The sequence below is a fragment of the Dipteris shenzhenensis genome, chromosome 4 (genome assembly GCF_047967505.1).
Source record: "Dipteris shenzhenensis isolate YYH24624 ecotype China chromosome 4, Dip_SZ_1.0, whole genome shotgun sequence".
Taxonomy (NCBI): Eukaryota; Viridiplantae; Streptophyta; class Polypodiopsida; order Gleicheniales; family Dipteridaceae; genus Dipteris; species Dipteris shenzhenensis.
The window spans coordinates 44189654-44204924 of record NC_141599.1 but is presented as its reverse complement, the minus strand read 5'-3'; the positions used below and the strand labels follow the sequence as shown (position 1 = coordinate 44204924).

The 15271-nt window shown below is 45.4% G+C and overlaps 1 protein-coding gene across 2 annotated transcripts in view; it reads left to right on the top strand.

Moving 5' to 3' along the window:
* The window catches only part of LOC147902922 (uncharacterized protein At5g02240-like), a 55465-nt gene extending 40545 nt beyond the window's left edge, over positions 1 to 14920 (top strand). For both annotated transcript variants that reach the window (XM_087373316.1, XM_087373317.1), the window contains exons 5-9: positions 2451 to 2556; positions 2694 to 2780; positions 2986 to 3083; positions 3299 to 3408; positions 14377 to 14920. In XM_087373316.1, coding sequence (XP_087229442.1) covers positions 2451 to 2556; positions 2694 to 2780; positions 2986 to 3083; positions 3299 to 3408; positions 14377 to 14442 — 467 coding nt within the window. In that variant the 3' untranslated portion in view covers positions 14443 to 14920. The remainder of the gene's footprint in view (positions 1 to 2450; positions 2557 to 2693; positions 2781 to 2985; positions 3084 to 3298; positions 3409 to 14376) is intronic.
* The last annotated feature ends 351 nt before the right edge of the window (positions 14921 to 15271 follow it).

The following is a 15271-nucleotide window of genomic DNA, read 5'->3' as shown; positions in this document are numbered from 1 at the left end:
CTGAAATTCAAACCTTGTGACTTAACTTCTCAAAGGGCCACTTCACCGATGTCGAAGCCATCTTTCTTGATGCAAAGGGCCTTCTCCCATCAAGTGATGGAGGAGTAGATCTTCTGGACTCTGCCAGATGTAATGGGGCAGCTTATACCTCACTAGTCCCTCTGCCAACATGATGGGTTCCCATTGATCACACTAACATTCAGACCTCTCTCTCCTGACAGCGGCACACAAGTAGATGTAATGCACAGCAATGTAGGCAGGAAAAGCATGTCATTGATTATGTTTTTCTAATTTGAGGGCTCATTTGGTACAAACTGTCACCAGGAAGTACTTCTCGTGGGCAGCCTACCACTGCAATACCTGCAGCCCTATGACTGCACCAAACTGAGCACCACACTCCCTCCTGGTCTATGTTCCTTTAGTGACGCTTCATCAGACTCTGGGGCTTGAGAGAGTGAACCCCCAAATGGTTCATTATATAGAGGTGGCACTTGGTCCAGCCCCCTTGCTGCTGGCCAACCAGGCCCTTGTAGAGGGCAGACCTGGTCCTAAGATACGTGACCACTAGATCTGGCGGACCTTGTAGGCCTGACCTTCTCCTCCATATACCAGCTCCAGTGCTGACCTAATGGCCAATCACCTCCCTGACTATCCTGACCCCCAGGTGGCCTAATTTTGTCCCCATTAGTCGAGACTTATGACAGGCCCCAGGTCGCCTAATGTAGCCCCCTGAATATCCCAAACCGTAGGTGGCCTAATGAAGGACTATGGTCGAGCCTGTAAATGCCCCATCTCCAGGCTTCCAGCCATTTAGCTGGGCATAAATCTTCCAATATGGAAGCCTTGCATGCTACCCATATGGCAGCCTCTTTGCTGCAGAAATGGCAGCCCAGCTCTTTGATGAGCATCATGTGGCTGTCCCCCTTGGGATTCCACACCCTCCTATGCATTGCATGCAGTGCTCGCATTGCACATGCATCGGTCCAATCTAACTCCAATGTGGATCAAAAGGTGTCTAGCGCTGATGTCATCTTCATATAGAGGCTGACATGTGGGGCATTGACCTGAGACTCATAATCTTGCATGCTCTTTCCTTGGATGTATTTTTCTCTCTGTTTGCTGCCTTCCAGGTTGCCCTGATTGCTTTGCAAGTGTGTGTCAAGCAGTTGTTGCATGACATTTGCTTACTTCTCTGTTTGCTTCGAAACAAGTTGGGGCTATTTCTGTCAAGGTCTTTGTCCATTTGTTGTTCACACCCTTGCAATCCCTAGGCTATTTAGAGCCTGCTGCAACTGTTGTTTTAACACATAAGATTTGTTGCAATCTAGCTTCATTCATGGGACTTTTTTATTTTTAATGAAAGTTACGTTCCATATTACCCCTTTGATCAAGAAAGAGAGTGTCCTATGTTGAAGTCTCTCAAGAGTGAACTTCATGTGGACTTGTGATGAGATAGTCAAGTACTTTTTAGGCTTGGCAGTGTGCATCCCCATTTCATTGAAGACCTTGGTTCCATTACATGTGTAGATGAAAACAGCACACATGGTAGATGTCTTCCTATTACTGTTTGCTGTATTATTTCTATCATCTTATGATCTTCTTTGCCACCACAATGATGCGTCAACTTCTTTATCGATCTCCACCATATATAATGTCTTTGCCTTCATTTGAAATATCTAATTATTAGAGCCAGTCCTTTGTGAGACGAGAAAGATTGTTCCTTCCTTGGAAAACTCTCCTCAGCTTAGTTAGTTGGAATAAGAATGCCCAACGGAATGCCAACCCCTCTTAGAATGGGAATGGGGAAAAGCTAGGGAATGGGAATGGAATGCCACATCATTATACACATCATCATATACCATTGCAAAGAGAGAAACAATTATAGAATTTCACTTTTAGAGTATTATTAAATTATAATTCAAATTTGATCTAGAGATTATACACATTAAATGCCAAATAGTTTAACATTCACACAAATTCAAGAATCGAGAAAGGTTGTGCCTTCCTTGGAAAAATCTCCTCAACTTAGTTGGAATAAGAATGCCAAGCGGAATGCCAACACCTCTTAGAATGGGAACAGGGAAAAGCTAGGGAATGGGAATGGGAGCGGAATGCCATGTTATTATACACATCATCATATACATATACACCATTGCAAATAGAAACAATTATAAAATTTCACTTTAGTGTATTCTTCCCTCTTTCTTGGGACTTCCCTCTAAACTGTGATCTGCCCCTTTGCATATTTAAGGTGTATTAATAAATTATAATTTAAATTTGATCTAGAGGTTATACACAGTAAATGCCAAATAGTTTAACTTGCTTGATAGTTCTGGCTTAATCCCTGGGTTGTGACCTTTTTTAAGCTAGTTCCACACTTCTATTATTGGTTAAAGTTGTGATGTAGTGCACCAAACTAACAATGCTTTGAAACAATTTCATTATGCAAGATTGGCATGGAGTTCGGAATCTGATAAGTGCACTCCCGAAGACTGTTCAAAGATTTGTGCTCGTGTCTTCCATTGGTGTAACAAAATATGATCAGTTACCATGGAAGTGAGTCTATTCATTGGCATTCATTTCATGCTTCTTGAAATTGTTTCTTTTTGCTACAAAATACGTTATATCACCTCTAATTTTTGAAGATGAAGTTTTATATGATATAAACACTAGTGCTGTGATGCTGGTTGCAGCATTATGAATCTCTTTGGAGTTTTGAAGTTCAAAAAGATGGCAGAAGACTACTTGCGAAGTTCTGGCATCCCTTACACGATAATCAGGTAAGCCAACATGGAAGGTGGAAGGTGCAGGATGAAGTTTATGAGTTAAGCCACTCAGGCACATGGGTATTTTTGTTTTAGCTACTCTTTAAAAAACTGGGGCCGGGAATGTGTGAGTTTGATATCTGGCTAACACCCAAGGAAGTCATTTTGTTATTAAAGTAATGCTTTTATTGCCTGCTGCTCACTTTTTATGTCAAAACAGGGCAGGCAGGCTAACAGATGGACCATACACTTCCTATGATGTTAACACTTTGCTGAAAGCAACATCAGGCACAAGGCGTTCAGTAGTGATAGGGCAAGGTTTGTCCAACTTGCTTTGAGGCAGGCAATATTCTATATTGTCAAATTCACAGAATGGGAATATATTATATTTATTCTATTTGTTTGGAAACTGTATGTTTGTACCTTAAGTTAACAGTCTGGTTGGCAATTTCTGAATAGCATTTACAAAAGATAACATGTGACAAATCTTCTTCTAGACTTAATAAGCTTATAATCTTCTGCAAACTTTTTAGGGGACAAGATTGTTGGTGAGGCCAGCCGGATCATTGTAGCTGAGGCATGTATTCAAGCATTGGATCTTGACTGTACATGTGGGCAAACATATGAAGTTAACTCTGTTGAGGTGAAACCCAGTTTTTACTATTTTCATGCATTTTTCATGAGCTTTCCCTTTATAGGCTTGGTTGAACAATTATACTAATCTTGCGTGCATGTATGCTCACATGCTTGCTTTATCACCTAGGTTATACTCTCTCTCTCTCTCTCTCTCTCTCTCATGTGCGCAAGAAAGGGGGGGGGGGGGGTGCATGGGGTGGGGAGGGGGGGGCATGGAGTGTTGGGCACGGGGGGGAAGGGGGGGCATGGGGTGGGCGGGGGTTTCGCACATGCGTGCATGGGGGCCGGGGGGGTCGTGCATAGGCGCAAGGGGGGGAGGGAGGGTGTTGCGCATGCACGCAAGGAGGGGGAGGGGGGGCCCGGGGGGGAGCGTGCATGCGCGCAAGGAGGGGGGTCATGTATGCACGCAAAGGGGGGGTGGCGCATGAGGTGGGTGGGTGGGTGGGAGGGGGGGGGGTTGCGCATGCATGCAGGGGGGAGGGGGGGGCATGGAGTGGGTGGGGGTTTCGCACATGCGTGTAGGGGGGGGGGAGCGCATACACACAAGGGGAGGGGGGTTGTGCATGCACACAGGGGGTGCGCATGTGTGCAAAGGGGGAGGGAGGGGATGTCACGCATGCGTGCAAGGGCGAGGGGCACATGCGCGCATGGGGGAAAGGGGGGATCACGCATGTGTGCAAGGGGGGGTCCCACATATGCACAAGGGCGGGAGAAGGGGGGTCGCATGTGCGCGCAGGGGGGGACGAACATGCGGAGGGGGGAGGGGGTCTTGCTCATGCACACAAGGGGGCAGGACACATTTGCGCAAGGGGGAGGGCGTGCATGGACGCAGGGGGTTGGGTGGCCCATGTGAGCAAGGGGGGGTGGGGGAAGGGTCGCACATGCAGGCAAGGGGGGGGGGGTCATGCATACACACAAGGGGGGTGCATTGAGCACACACACACATGGAGGGGGGAGGTTGTTGATGGCGCTGCTATATAAGGGGAGGGATGCAGGGGCCGGAGGGTGCATCGTGCACACAAACATGGAGGGGGAGGTTGTTCATGGCGTTGCTATAGAAGGGGAGGGATGTAGGAGTGAGACAAGGAATACAAGATTGAGCCCCAATAGATGTTTGGGACGAGTAGTTTCGGAAAAACCCATGCTCTCATCTCAAAGAGGATGTCGTGCCCGTCGCAACAGTTCAAATCACCTCCATCCAAGTACGGATGTGAAAGTTACAACCTCTCAAAGTTCGGGGGAGGGAGGGTGGCGGGTTCAAGGGCAATCCGCAAGAGGGCAGTGCAAGGGTGAGGTTTGGGGCCATGCGCAAGGTTCGGGGGAGGGAGGGATGTCACGGGAGGCTGGTGCCGGCGCGAGGGCAGTACGTTGTGGTTGAGCCGAGGAGCAAGAGGTTTGGGTGTCGGCGGTGGCATGAGACACGTTGGGGGCCAAGGTGAGGTGCGCGAGGGCAGTGTGTCACGGTCAAGTTAAGGCACAAGAGGTCGGGTCGCCCATCAATGGCACGGGAGGTCGAGGCTCACAAGGTTGGGGTTAGGGCCATGCGAGAGGTTCGAGGGAGAGCGATGAGAGAGCTGGGGCTAGGGGTGAGGCGTCATCTCTTTTGTAGGATCCCGCATCTAGGATTTAACCCTAAACACAGTCTAAAACAGTAATTATTAAAACAATAAGATAATCACGAGTAGGCGATCCACCTCCCAACCACCCCCAAGAAGAGATGAGACTTCCACAAGCCCATGCCTATAGCATCAACATCCCATACCACCATAACCTATTCCCAAGGAGCCTTTCGGCATAGCATGTTGTGATCTATCATGTAAATGGCAGGAGTCTAGGCTCTCGATCTAGTTCGGACCATCCAGTGGTGTGTGCACACTGAATGAACTCCCAATAGCCTTGGCCACTCTTATATAGAAGAGCATCTTGCATTATGGAAAGTGCCCTTGGCTAAATATAGCCAACGGGCGTCCTTGTCTTCTAGACCCACCTTAGCCTACTTCCCTCAAGCCTAGGGTCCCCTAACCAAAGGACCCAACTACACCCTATGGAAGTGGAAGATTTGTATGGTGTTGGAAGAGAAAGACCTTTGGGCGATTGTAAACGGCAATGAAATTGAGCCAACCACTATTGAGCACCTGGTCATGGATCTTCCACGCCCATCGTCATACAACCGAATCGTGTTGTTGAAGCCGCCACACCTGCCCCTCTCTCGACGACCATCCTCAGCCAACGTGGATCGATATTGGACAAGTCACAGCTCATCGAACGCCTCAAGTTGCGACGCATACTGCCAGAGGATGACAAGGCGATTTGATAATATGCTTGACCTTGGGGGAGACGCCTGCAAGCCAGATTGCGAGTCCGCACATGAGGTATGGGAGCTTCTACGCACCATTTACAAAGAACGTGATGTGAGTAGCATACTCATGCCGCAACAAACCCTCAGCAACCTCAACATGAATGAAGTGGAGTTTGTTGCCCAACACATAGAACATCTCAAGGCCATCGCTCGACAACTTGAAGTAGCTGGAGCCCCTGTGCCACCTTCAGAGTTCGTATTCACGATTCTTCGGAGCATGCCCTTGATCATGACAATAGAAGGGAAGGGAGATGACATTACAGTCAAGAATGTCAATGCACGTCCGCTCCAAGAAAAAGCACGCCGCAAGACTGCACAATTGAAGACCATGCATGCATTCTTGGGAGGACCAATCCTTCCCATGCCTATAGGACCTCCCACTCCCCCGTGACCAATCCAACCCCTAGCGTACCGGTCCATTTCCCAAGAATGTTGATAAGGAAAAAAAAGGAAAGACAACCAGGGAATTATATACTTCACCACGTCAGATAGCTAAGACTTCATGAGGATCAGCTGCAATGTGGGCTCATAGATGATGAGCTTACGAACCAGGTTCCAGAGCAGATATCCAGAGCACACAAATAACAAGTCAATCTCCACACAATCTGACTAGAACACACACACATAGGAACACAGAGACTCTTTGAAAGAGGGGAAAGAAGGCTTTGACTTGTTGTAGCTCTGTGTCAACCAAGAGTTGTTCATACACACAGTCGTTCTTTGTATGACAGATCAACCACACATGATGTATCTACAACACCTCCTTTGAGCAGCTTGTATATGATAAACAGCTCGTACTTATGCTTCTCGTATGGAATCCTCATGCACAAAGAACCCCCAAGAATGCTAATCCATCGAGTCATCCCCTCCACCTATAGATTCATGAAACCTCAACGATCAGAGTCCCTATCATGACTTCCGTTCAGTCACTATTGCATCTGCACACAAGCTGTACGTCATACTCAAAATTGTAAGCAGCCACATCACGAGTGCTTCCAGCAGCGACAACTTCCAATCTGTCTTCTGTTCCAGCTAAGCTCCCCCACGCAGCCTGCACACTTGTGCGTGATTAAAGGTAACAAACCCACAGCCCAAAAAAATAAGCGACTCGCACTTCATGTCGATCAGCCCATTAGCTCTCTGCCAGCTAGTCGTCCATCAGCCCTGTGCTTTTTTTTTTCAGATCATCACACCCCGTTGACAGCCCGTACACAGCCCAATCGCCCTCTCAGATTGTCACAACCCTCTACACCTTGATGCATTGCTTTTGTACAACACTTTGAAGCCCATGAACCATCCGTTCATCGACCAGCAGATCCTTTCCTCTCTCTTCCTTCTCCGCTCTCTCCCCCCCAACTCGATCTCTCTCGCTCATCAACGTTTTCTAGCACTCTCCAATAGCCGCCATCCATGTCATCACGTAGAATTTACCACTCTTCCATTTAAAAAATGCAAATATCCCCCAAGGTACATTAAATGCACATTTTGGACCTTTAGTCACACAATTCCCACACACATTAGCATGCACATTAAACCTTGCATGCACCCCCGTACACACACATGAAAAGCCCCTTGACATGGACACCAAAACATATCAAATTCTTGTAACATGCTAGTGCACATTGACTTAGGAAAAAAAAATAAAAGAACCCTTCATGACTTGATTTACTTGTCCTCAAAAACATTTTTACTTGACCATACACTGGATACCCTTGCTCTAGAGATCTGGTACAACCACATTGCATTTCATCATTTCCCATGAAGTCCTTGCAAAACATACTTTATTGTCTCAAAAAACTATACATTAGTCCATCATGCTTGTGAAAGAAATGCGAAAATCCCACACCTACCCAAGATGTGTACAACGATGTGCCTACCCACAGCTATATACAGTGCTAAAAAACTTGATACATGTTTTGTCCTATCATTTTGCCCATCCCCCAGTCTTCAGACATTCATGTTTTGCAAATAGGGGTATATAAGATTTGCATTCCTTTAGAGATATACTCATCCATGAGGTCTTCCAGCTTATCTGGTTTCATCACAGTAGGTCCACAGCTGCCCACACTCATGATCCTATGAAAGTATTTCTTTAGTCTGAAGCCATCGACTCTATTCTTATGCTACTGACCATCCAAATTCTCAAGTTGATATGAACCATTTTTGAATTTCTTCGTCACACGAAAAGGTCCTTCCCTTTTGGTCACAAATTTCTTCTTGAAGGTAGAATCCAAACTACTGGTGTATCTCAAAACTAGATCACCCTCCTCAATTTTCTTTCTATTTGCTCTCTTCTGATTCTCCTCTTGAATTAAAGCATAATGTTCCACCGCCTTTTGTCTGTCTAGTTGTGCTTCCTACAAATCCAATAACCAGTTCTGGAAAGTAGAATTTGAATCCTCGTTTATCTTCATTAACATTTGTAATGCAGGAATTTCTACTTCCAAGGGTAATAGAGCTTCTTTCCCGTAAACAAGATGAAATGGTGAAAACTGGGTGCCTTCTTTTACTGCAACTTTGTAAGCCCATAAAGCCGAGTGCAAAGCAAGGTCCCACTCCTTCTCATGTGTTCTCATGATCTTTCCCATGATATTAGTACACACAACATTAAAATTTTCATTCATCCCATTACATTTGAGGATAATAGGGACTTGCATATCTGTGTTTAATCTTCAGCTTACCACATAATAAATCCATCAGTTCACTCTTGAAACCTGGACCTCTATCAGAAAGCATTTCCAGTGGCACACCAAATCTACAGCAGATATCCTCATACACAAATTTACATGCAGATTTCGCATTGACAGCCCGTACTGCTCGTGCTTCAGCCCATCTCGTCAAATAATCCACAGCTGTCAGCACATAACAATTTTCCCTAGCTGTCATGGGTAGAGGACCGATGGCATCTACTCCCCATTTCTCAAAAATATTATAAGCAAGCATGATATTTCCGAGTTCTAAATGTAAGATCCTCTTACTCATCTGCTGACACTGTAGGCATGACATCTTTAACTTCCTCCAACATCACACCCCGTTGACAGCCCGTACACAGTCCAAACGCCCTCTCAGATCATCACAACCCTCTACACCTTGATGCACTGCTTTTGTACAATACATTGAAGCCCATGAACCATCCGTTCATCGACCAACAGATCCTTTCCTCTCTCTTCCTTCTCTGCTCTCTCCCCCCCAACTCGATCTCTCTCGCTCATCAACGTTTTCCAGCACTCTCCAGTAGCCGCCATCCCACGTATTAGCCCACTCATCAGGCAGAGCATCCCCAATCCTTGATCACGAAACCACCTTGCATGCATACATTCCCTTCCAGATTTTCCAGCCATGTCATCACGTAGAATTTACCACTCTTCCATTAAAAAAATGCAAATATCCCCCCAAGGCACATTAAATGCACATTTTGGACCTTTAGTCACGCAATTCCCACACACATTAGCATGCACATTAAAGCTTGCATGCACCCCGTACACACACATGAAAAGCCCCTTGACATGGACACCAGAACATATCAAATTCCTGTAACATGCAAGTGCACATTGACTTGCTCTGGAGATCTGGTACAACCACATTGCATTTCATCATTTCCCATGAAGTCCCTGCAAAACATACTTTATTGTCTCAAAAAACTATACATCAGTCCATCATGCTTGTGAAAGAAAAATCCACAAATGCCAAAAGCCCACACCTACCCTAGATGTGTACAACTATGTGCCTACCCACATCTAGATACAGTGCTTAAAAACTTGATACAGGTTTTGTCCTATCAACGTCCCCAAGAAGTCCATCTGAGATAAGAGGTCCTCTAGACTACAATTGCTACTATTACAACAACCAAGGTCACTACGCTAAGGATTTCCCAAAACGTATAGACAACCTCCATATGCATGAACAGATGCATGCCCATTTCGGCCATTCACTTGCAGACACCCAACCTAAGCTCTCATGGCTCGGCTTCAAGGGAAAACTAGCCCTCTTGATGCTATGGAGTTTGCCTTCGCATTCAAGGGAATGCAAGAGGGAAGCACGGGGATAGATTATCACTAGTATCTTAACTTTGGTGGCGTGAGCTGCCAGATGTGTTTAGATCTAAGTGCATTTTCCACATACCAGGCTCTTCCGTGAGGAAGAGAGGTGTTTGTAGGGGAGAATGGCTCGATCCAAGTAGTGGGCAAGGAATCTATCTCCCTTCACAATGGCTACCAAGGCGTCATTAATGATGTCCTTCATGTTCCTCAACTTGCAAAGAATCTACTTTCAGTTGTCGTTCTGGATTGAGGAGGATTTGAAATCACCTTCTCCAAAGGCCGATGTCTTCTCCTTCACCACAGTAGCGCTTAACACTACTGGTGCCACCTTCGGAGGCCTTTATTGGCTCCATGCCACAATTCTCCACCCTCTAACCTCACAAATCGCACTCACCACCGTGGCCAAAGCTCAACTTAATCACAGCTAAACGTAAAAGCATTGCCAAACATTCCCTGGTTGACGGATTTGACTATAAATGAGATGCTGACCTCGAAGTATGCGCAGGCTGTGTGTTTGTGAAAGACTACAAGGACCCTCTACAATGACACCCAGGCAACCGCGTAGATGGCATCCTAGATCTCAGCCACAGCGATGTCAGTGGCCCACCCCTACCAATTCTCTTGGCGGCTCTAGGTACTACGTGACCTTTATTGATGATTTCTCCGCTATACTTCCTTCAAACCAAAGATGCCGTCTTAGATAAATTGAAAGACTTGAAAGCCTTTGTAGAGACCTAGACTGGCCACTGCATCAAACCATTGTGCTCAGATAACGGCGGAGAATATCGCAATCAAGCCTTTTATAATTTTTGCACAACCACTGGACTCAAACATGAATTTGTAGTTCCCTACATGCCCGAGCAAAATGGATTACCAAAAGGAAAAAGCCGCGTCATCATAGAAATGTCGAGATGCATGCCTCACGGCTAAAATTTGGTGCGCTTTCTTTGGGATGAGGCCGCTTCTATTGTTGTCTATCTCCCACATTGGTATCAACACAGGCTATGGCACGGTCGCACACCGAACTGCAAGCACCTTCGCATGTTAGGGTGTCTTGTTTTCACCCATGTTCCTGTAGAACATCACAACAAGCTTCACAAGGGAGGGGAAGTTGTTGGCTATGGTCACAACAGTTGCGGCTAAAAGGAATTTGACCCTATCTCCAAAAGGCGCTCTATTTGCCACAATGTTGTATTCGTGGTGGATGACCAACATGAATATTCCTCATCATTGACCCTTCTTTCCATTCCCCACCCATGACCCCACAACCAGCTCTCTCCCACCCCCTCCACCACCACCCACGTCCGTTATCCCGCCATGGGTCACCTCTCCAACTCCCCCCATAGTTTCCCCACTGCCAATACCTCCCTCAGTTGCAACATTCTCCACCCCGCCACCTGATGATGTCATCCACCATCGACCCGGCAAGGCCCCCCTCCCCACAAGTTTCACTTCCCCCCGGACGCCGAGCCATAATCCCCAAATTGGTATTTCATTTGAAATTTGTGTCAGATGGATCCATCTCTCGCTTCAAAGCACGTTTAGTTCGCTCGTTCTTCACACAAACAAAAGGGGCTGACGACATTGACACGTTCGCCCTTGTGTGCCGAATCGTTTCCATCCAACACTACACTACACCACATGCGTGTCCACCAGTTGGACGCACAAATGGCATTCTTGCACGGTGATCGTAAGGAAGACATTTCTCCCGCTAGATTTCCGCAAGCCAAAAGTACCTTAGAAAAGCACTATGCGGTCTCAAAAAGCCTCGCACTCTTGGGACCTGAAAATTGATTCATTCTTTATGCAATATGGATTTCAACACTGCTATCTGACCCAACCCTCTACATCTGCATCTCGGATTCAATCTTCTTGGTCATCGCCCTCTACGTAGATGATCTTATTGTCATCTGCAACTCATTCAAATGAGATATCTGAGGAGTTTTCCTTGATAGATTCAGGCCCTCTTCATTACTATCTTGGCATCCAAGGTGATACAGAAAACTCAACAGGCTCTACGTTTCTGCATCAGCACCGTTATATATATATTCAGGCAATGCTTCAAAAATAATACATGACGCATTGTACGATCGTCTCCACACCCCTCGAATCGAAACCTAGTCGGATCTCTAATGTATGCTATGGTATGCATAATTTCAACCGCAGTCACCAAACTGGCTCAATTTATGACGAACCCCGGCTTACAATATTGGCAGGCAGCCAAGCGACTTCTTTGTTACCTCCATGGCACGTCCACACTTGGCATCGCATACCATCCCCACACACCACATTTGACAGGATTTGCTGACTCCAATTGGTCGAGAGACACTGAGGACTGTCACTTCACAAGCGGCTTTGTGTTTTTGCTTGCAGGAGGACCCTTTTCATGGGCTTTCTCCAAAGAGAGATCAATAGCGTTCTCATCAACAGAGGCTGCTTACATTTTACTATATCAAGCAGCAAAGGAACATGTGTGGCTACACACTCTTGCAAAAGAAATCGGAATTACTTTCATCAACTCCATCATGTACAACAGCAACAACGGCTGCGTCCTCCTCTGCAAAAATGGCTGTCAACACAAATGCTCCAAGCATGTAGGCACACAATACCATTTCACCCGAGACCTAGCTCAACGCGGAGGGATGGACCTTCGCCACTGCTCGACAACCCACATGCTAGCCGACCTCTTTACAAAGGCTCTTCCTAAGGATCAGTTCCAATTTCTCAGAACTGGCATTGGCCTCCTTCCAACACTCCAGATACCTTTGCAGTCACTGGATTGAGGGGGGGACGTACAATCCAGTGAATCTGGAGTGAGTTAGGATGTGGAGGAGGCGAGTCTAACGACTCGCCCTCCCTTCTTGGAATGCATCTTCATGATCAATATATGAGCATCCTGAGTGAACGCAACACTTACTCAGCCTTTCGCTTGCATGCCAATGTTCTTGGTTTTCTTTGCTTTCTTGCTCTCGTTCGTCTCTTTGAACTTCTGATTCTTGCACAACGTCTGCAACACCTGTGTAAACTAACAGAAACTAATTCACAGCTTAAACAGGTGTGTTTCGCATTAGTAATTCCTGTGCAATGATCTGCTGAGCACTCAGTTTTAATTCCGCAATTAATGTAGGTGAGTTTCTGCTTCAGCAAATCGTACTTAACCATAACGTGTCTCACTAGACAACACCCTCACCTGGCTATGCGAATTTCTCTAGTTTTAACAATCAGACCCTACTTTGGTTTCCTCTGGCCAACGAACAGTCCAGCACAAGGAAAGCACAAGGAAACCACTTTCTAGAGTGATGCACAAGATTGTAAGCTTCAATCACTCCCCATAACGATTCTGGTAACTACCTCAAATTCACCAACTACATGATACTCCATGAATCAAACCAGTTTCTATGTCAACACACGAGATTAAGTCACAAAAGCACCTTCACTATAGGAAACACATAGGTGGCACCTCGCAATTGCATACCTTGCAACGATCTTCGTGTTTGAGGGCTGCTCTGATACCAATTGTAGTGTCTTCTCTTGGATTTAACCATAGACACAGCCCAAAACAGCAATCGGCAAAACAACAAGACAATTAGCAGGCGACTGACCTCCCAGCCACCCCTGAGCACATGGGCTAGAGATCAGACTTCCACAAGACCATGCCTATAGCTCTGGCATCCCATAACACCAGAACCCGTTCCCAAAGAACCTTCGGCACAGCATCTCGTGATCCGCCCAGTAGATGGCAGGAGGCTAGGCTCTCAATCTAGACCAGACCATCCAGTGTTGTGCACACTACATCAACTCACAATAGCATAAGGGTGCTGTATTCAGTCTACTAAGCCGAGGATTAGCGTCAAGGTATATAATGTCTTATGTTCCCAAAAGACTTCAAAGGCAGCTGATGTAACTTCTTAAAAGTAATTTGGACACCGGTGTCCAAATATCATTTAGTTCTGTGCTGATGAACTCTTGTAAAACGGATTTTGTCATTTTCTTGATCTTATTATGTAAAAGATGCATTGACACACAATCCATTTGCCGGGGAAAATAGTGAGAGATGGCCTCACCTAAGAATACTTTTCACTGACTTAAGTTTGTGATGGCTATTGGTGTGCATTCAAAGATGTTTTCGGGATGCTTTTGATGCTTTAATCTCTATCACAATATTGTATGGGAACATATATGAACATATAGGAACATTTCTTGAAATAGAAATGTCATGCAGTGAATTGCCCTTAATCATATTGTAATTTGTTTCCTAATGGTTTGCCAATGGTATGGTGCTTCATCATTTGGCAACGGTGAGCTTAGTTACATGCTCAGACTTACTATGCTCTCCAAATTGGTCAGGTGTAAGCCTTCTGTTCCACACCAGGACAGTGGTGGTCTCTCACGTGGGGATCACTTTGCTGGCTACTTTCGCAATTTGCTTTCTACAGTGTTCTTAAATTGTGCAACTGTCAAAGATGTTACTTTTCTACTTTTTGGTTGCACCGATGCCATACATGTCTTTCTGTCTTTTCCTTTTGCCTTCCTCAAGCGGGTCTAGCAATATTGATGCCAGTTCGTGTGCTTGCAGGGTGATGGTCCTGGTAAAGATCACGAGAGATGGAAAGAGCTTTTCAATAAAGCTCAACAAGTTTGAAACTCATGATTTTATTACTAGATCTTGCATACTCAGAGCCGATATCCTCAAAGACCATGAATGAAATTCTCATGGCATCAAACTTCCAGGATTGCATGTGATCAAGTGGCATTTTGGAGAGAGTTGTGACAGTAATCTTGTTGAATGACCAGGTCTCTACATTGTTGTATATAGTCATCACATCTGCAACAAACAAGAAAAAAGAGTACAGAATATTGCAACTTGAGTTGAGCTCTAGACAGTAAGAAGAGACCTTCCATGCTGGCTGATGTGAGCAATTGTGATCCTTGCTCTTTAGTCATTCTTTTAATGCTGAGAATCTCCATATGAGTGAGGCAAGTTGTATTTCAAAGGTACCAAACCTCCATTGTCATGAATAATTCATAACTCTGGGTTAACAAGCCCAACGACGATTTAGTTATTCTCTGACTCGTGTCAAATCAATTTTTTGCCTCTGGCAGATTCTGTCAATTAATCTACACATTTATGTAGATTCATACAAAAATTTGCAGGAAAAAGGTTTTGTTTGGTCTAGCGATTCTTTTTTAATCATTGTATTAACCAATGTGTATTTTTCAAAATTTGCTGTATTAACCAATGTCTATGCCTTTGTACTTTTTATGAGTACACATATAATCATCTAGGTTTCCAGGAATATTATCATCAGTTTCGTCACTATCATGAACTTCCATTATTACCTTTTTGCTTGGCGTTTTTGTGAGAAAGAGAGAGTGAGAGAGCAAGAGAGCTGAACGTGAGATTGCAATAGATGAAGTGACTGAATACAAGAAAAGGAAAAGGTTTTGTCTAAGTGGTAAAACCTTATCCT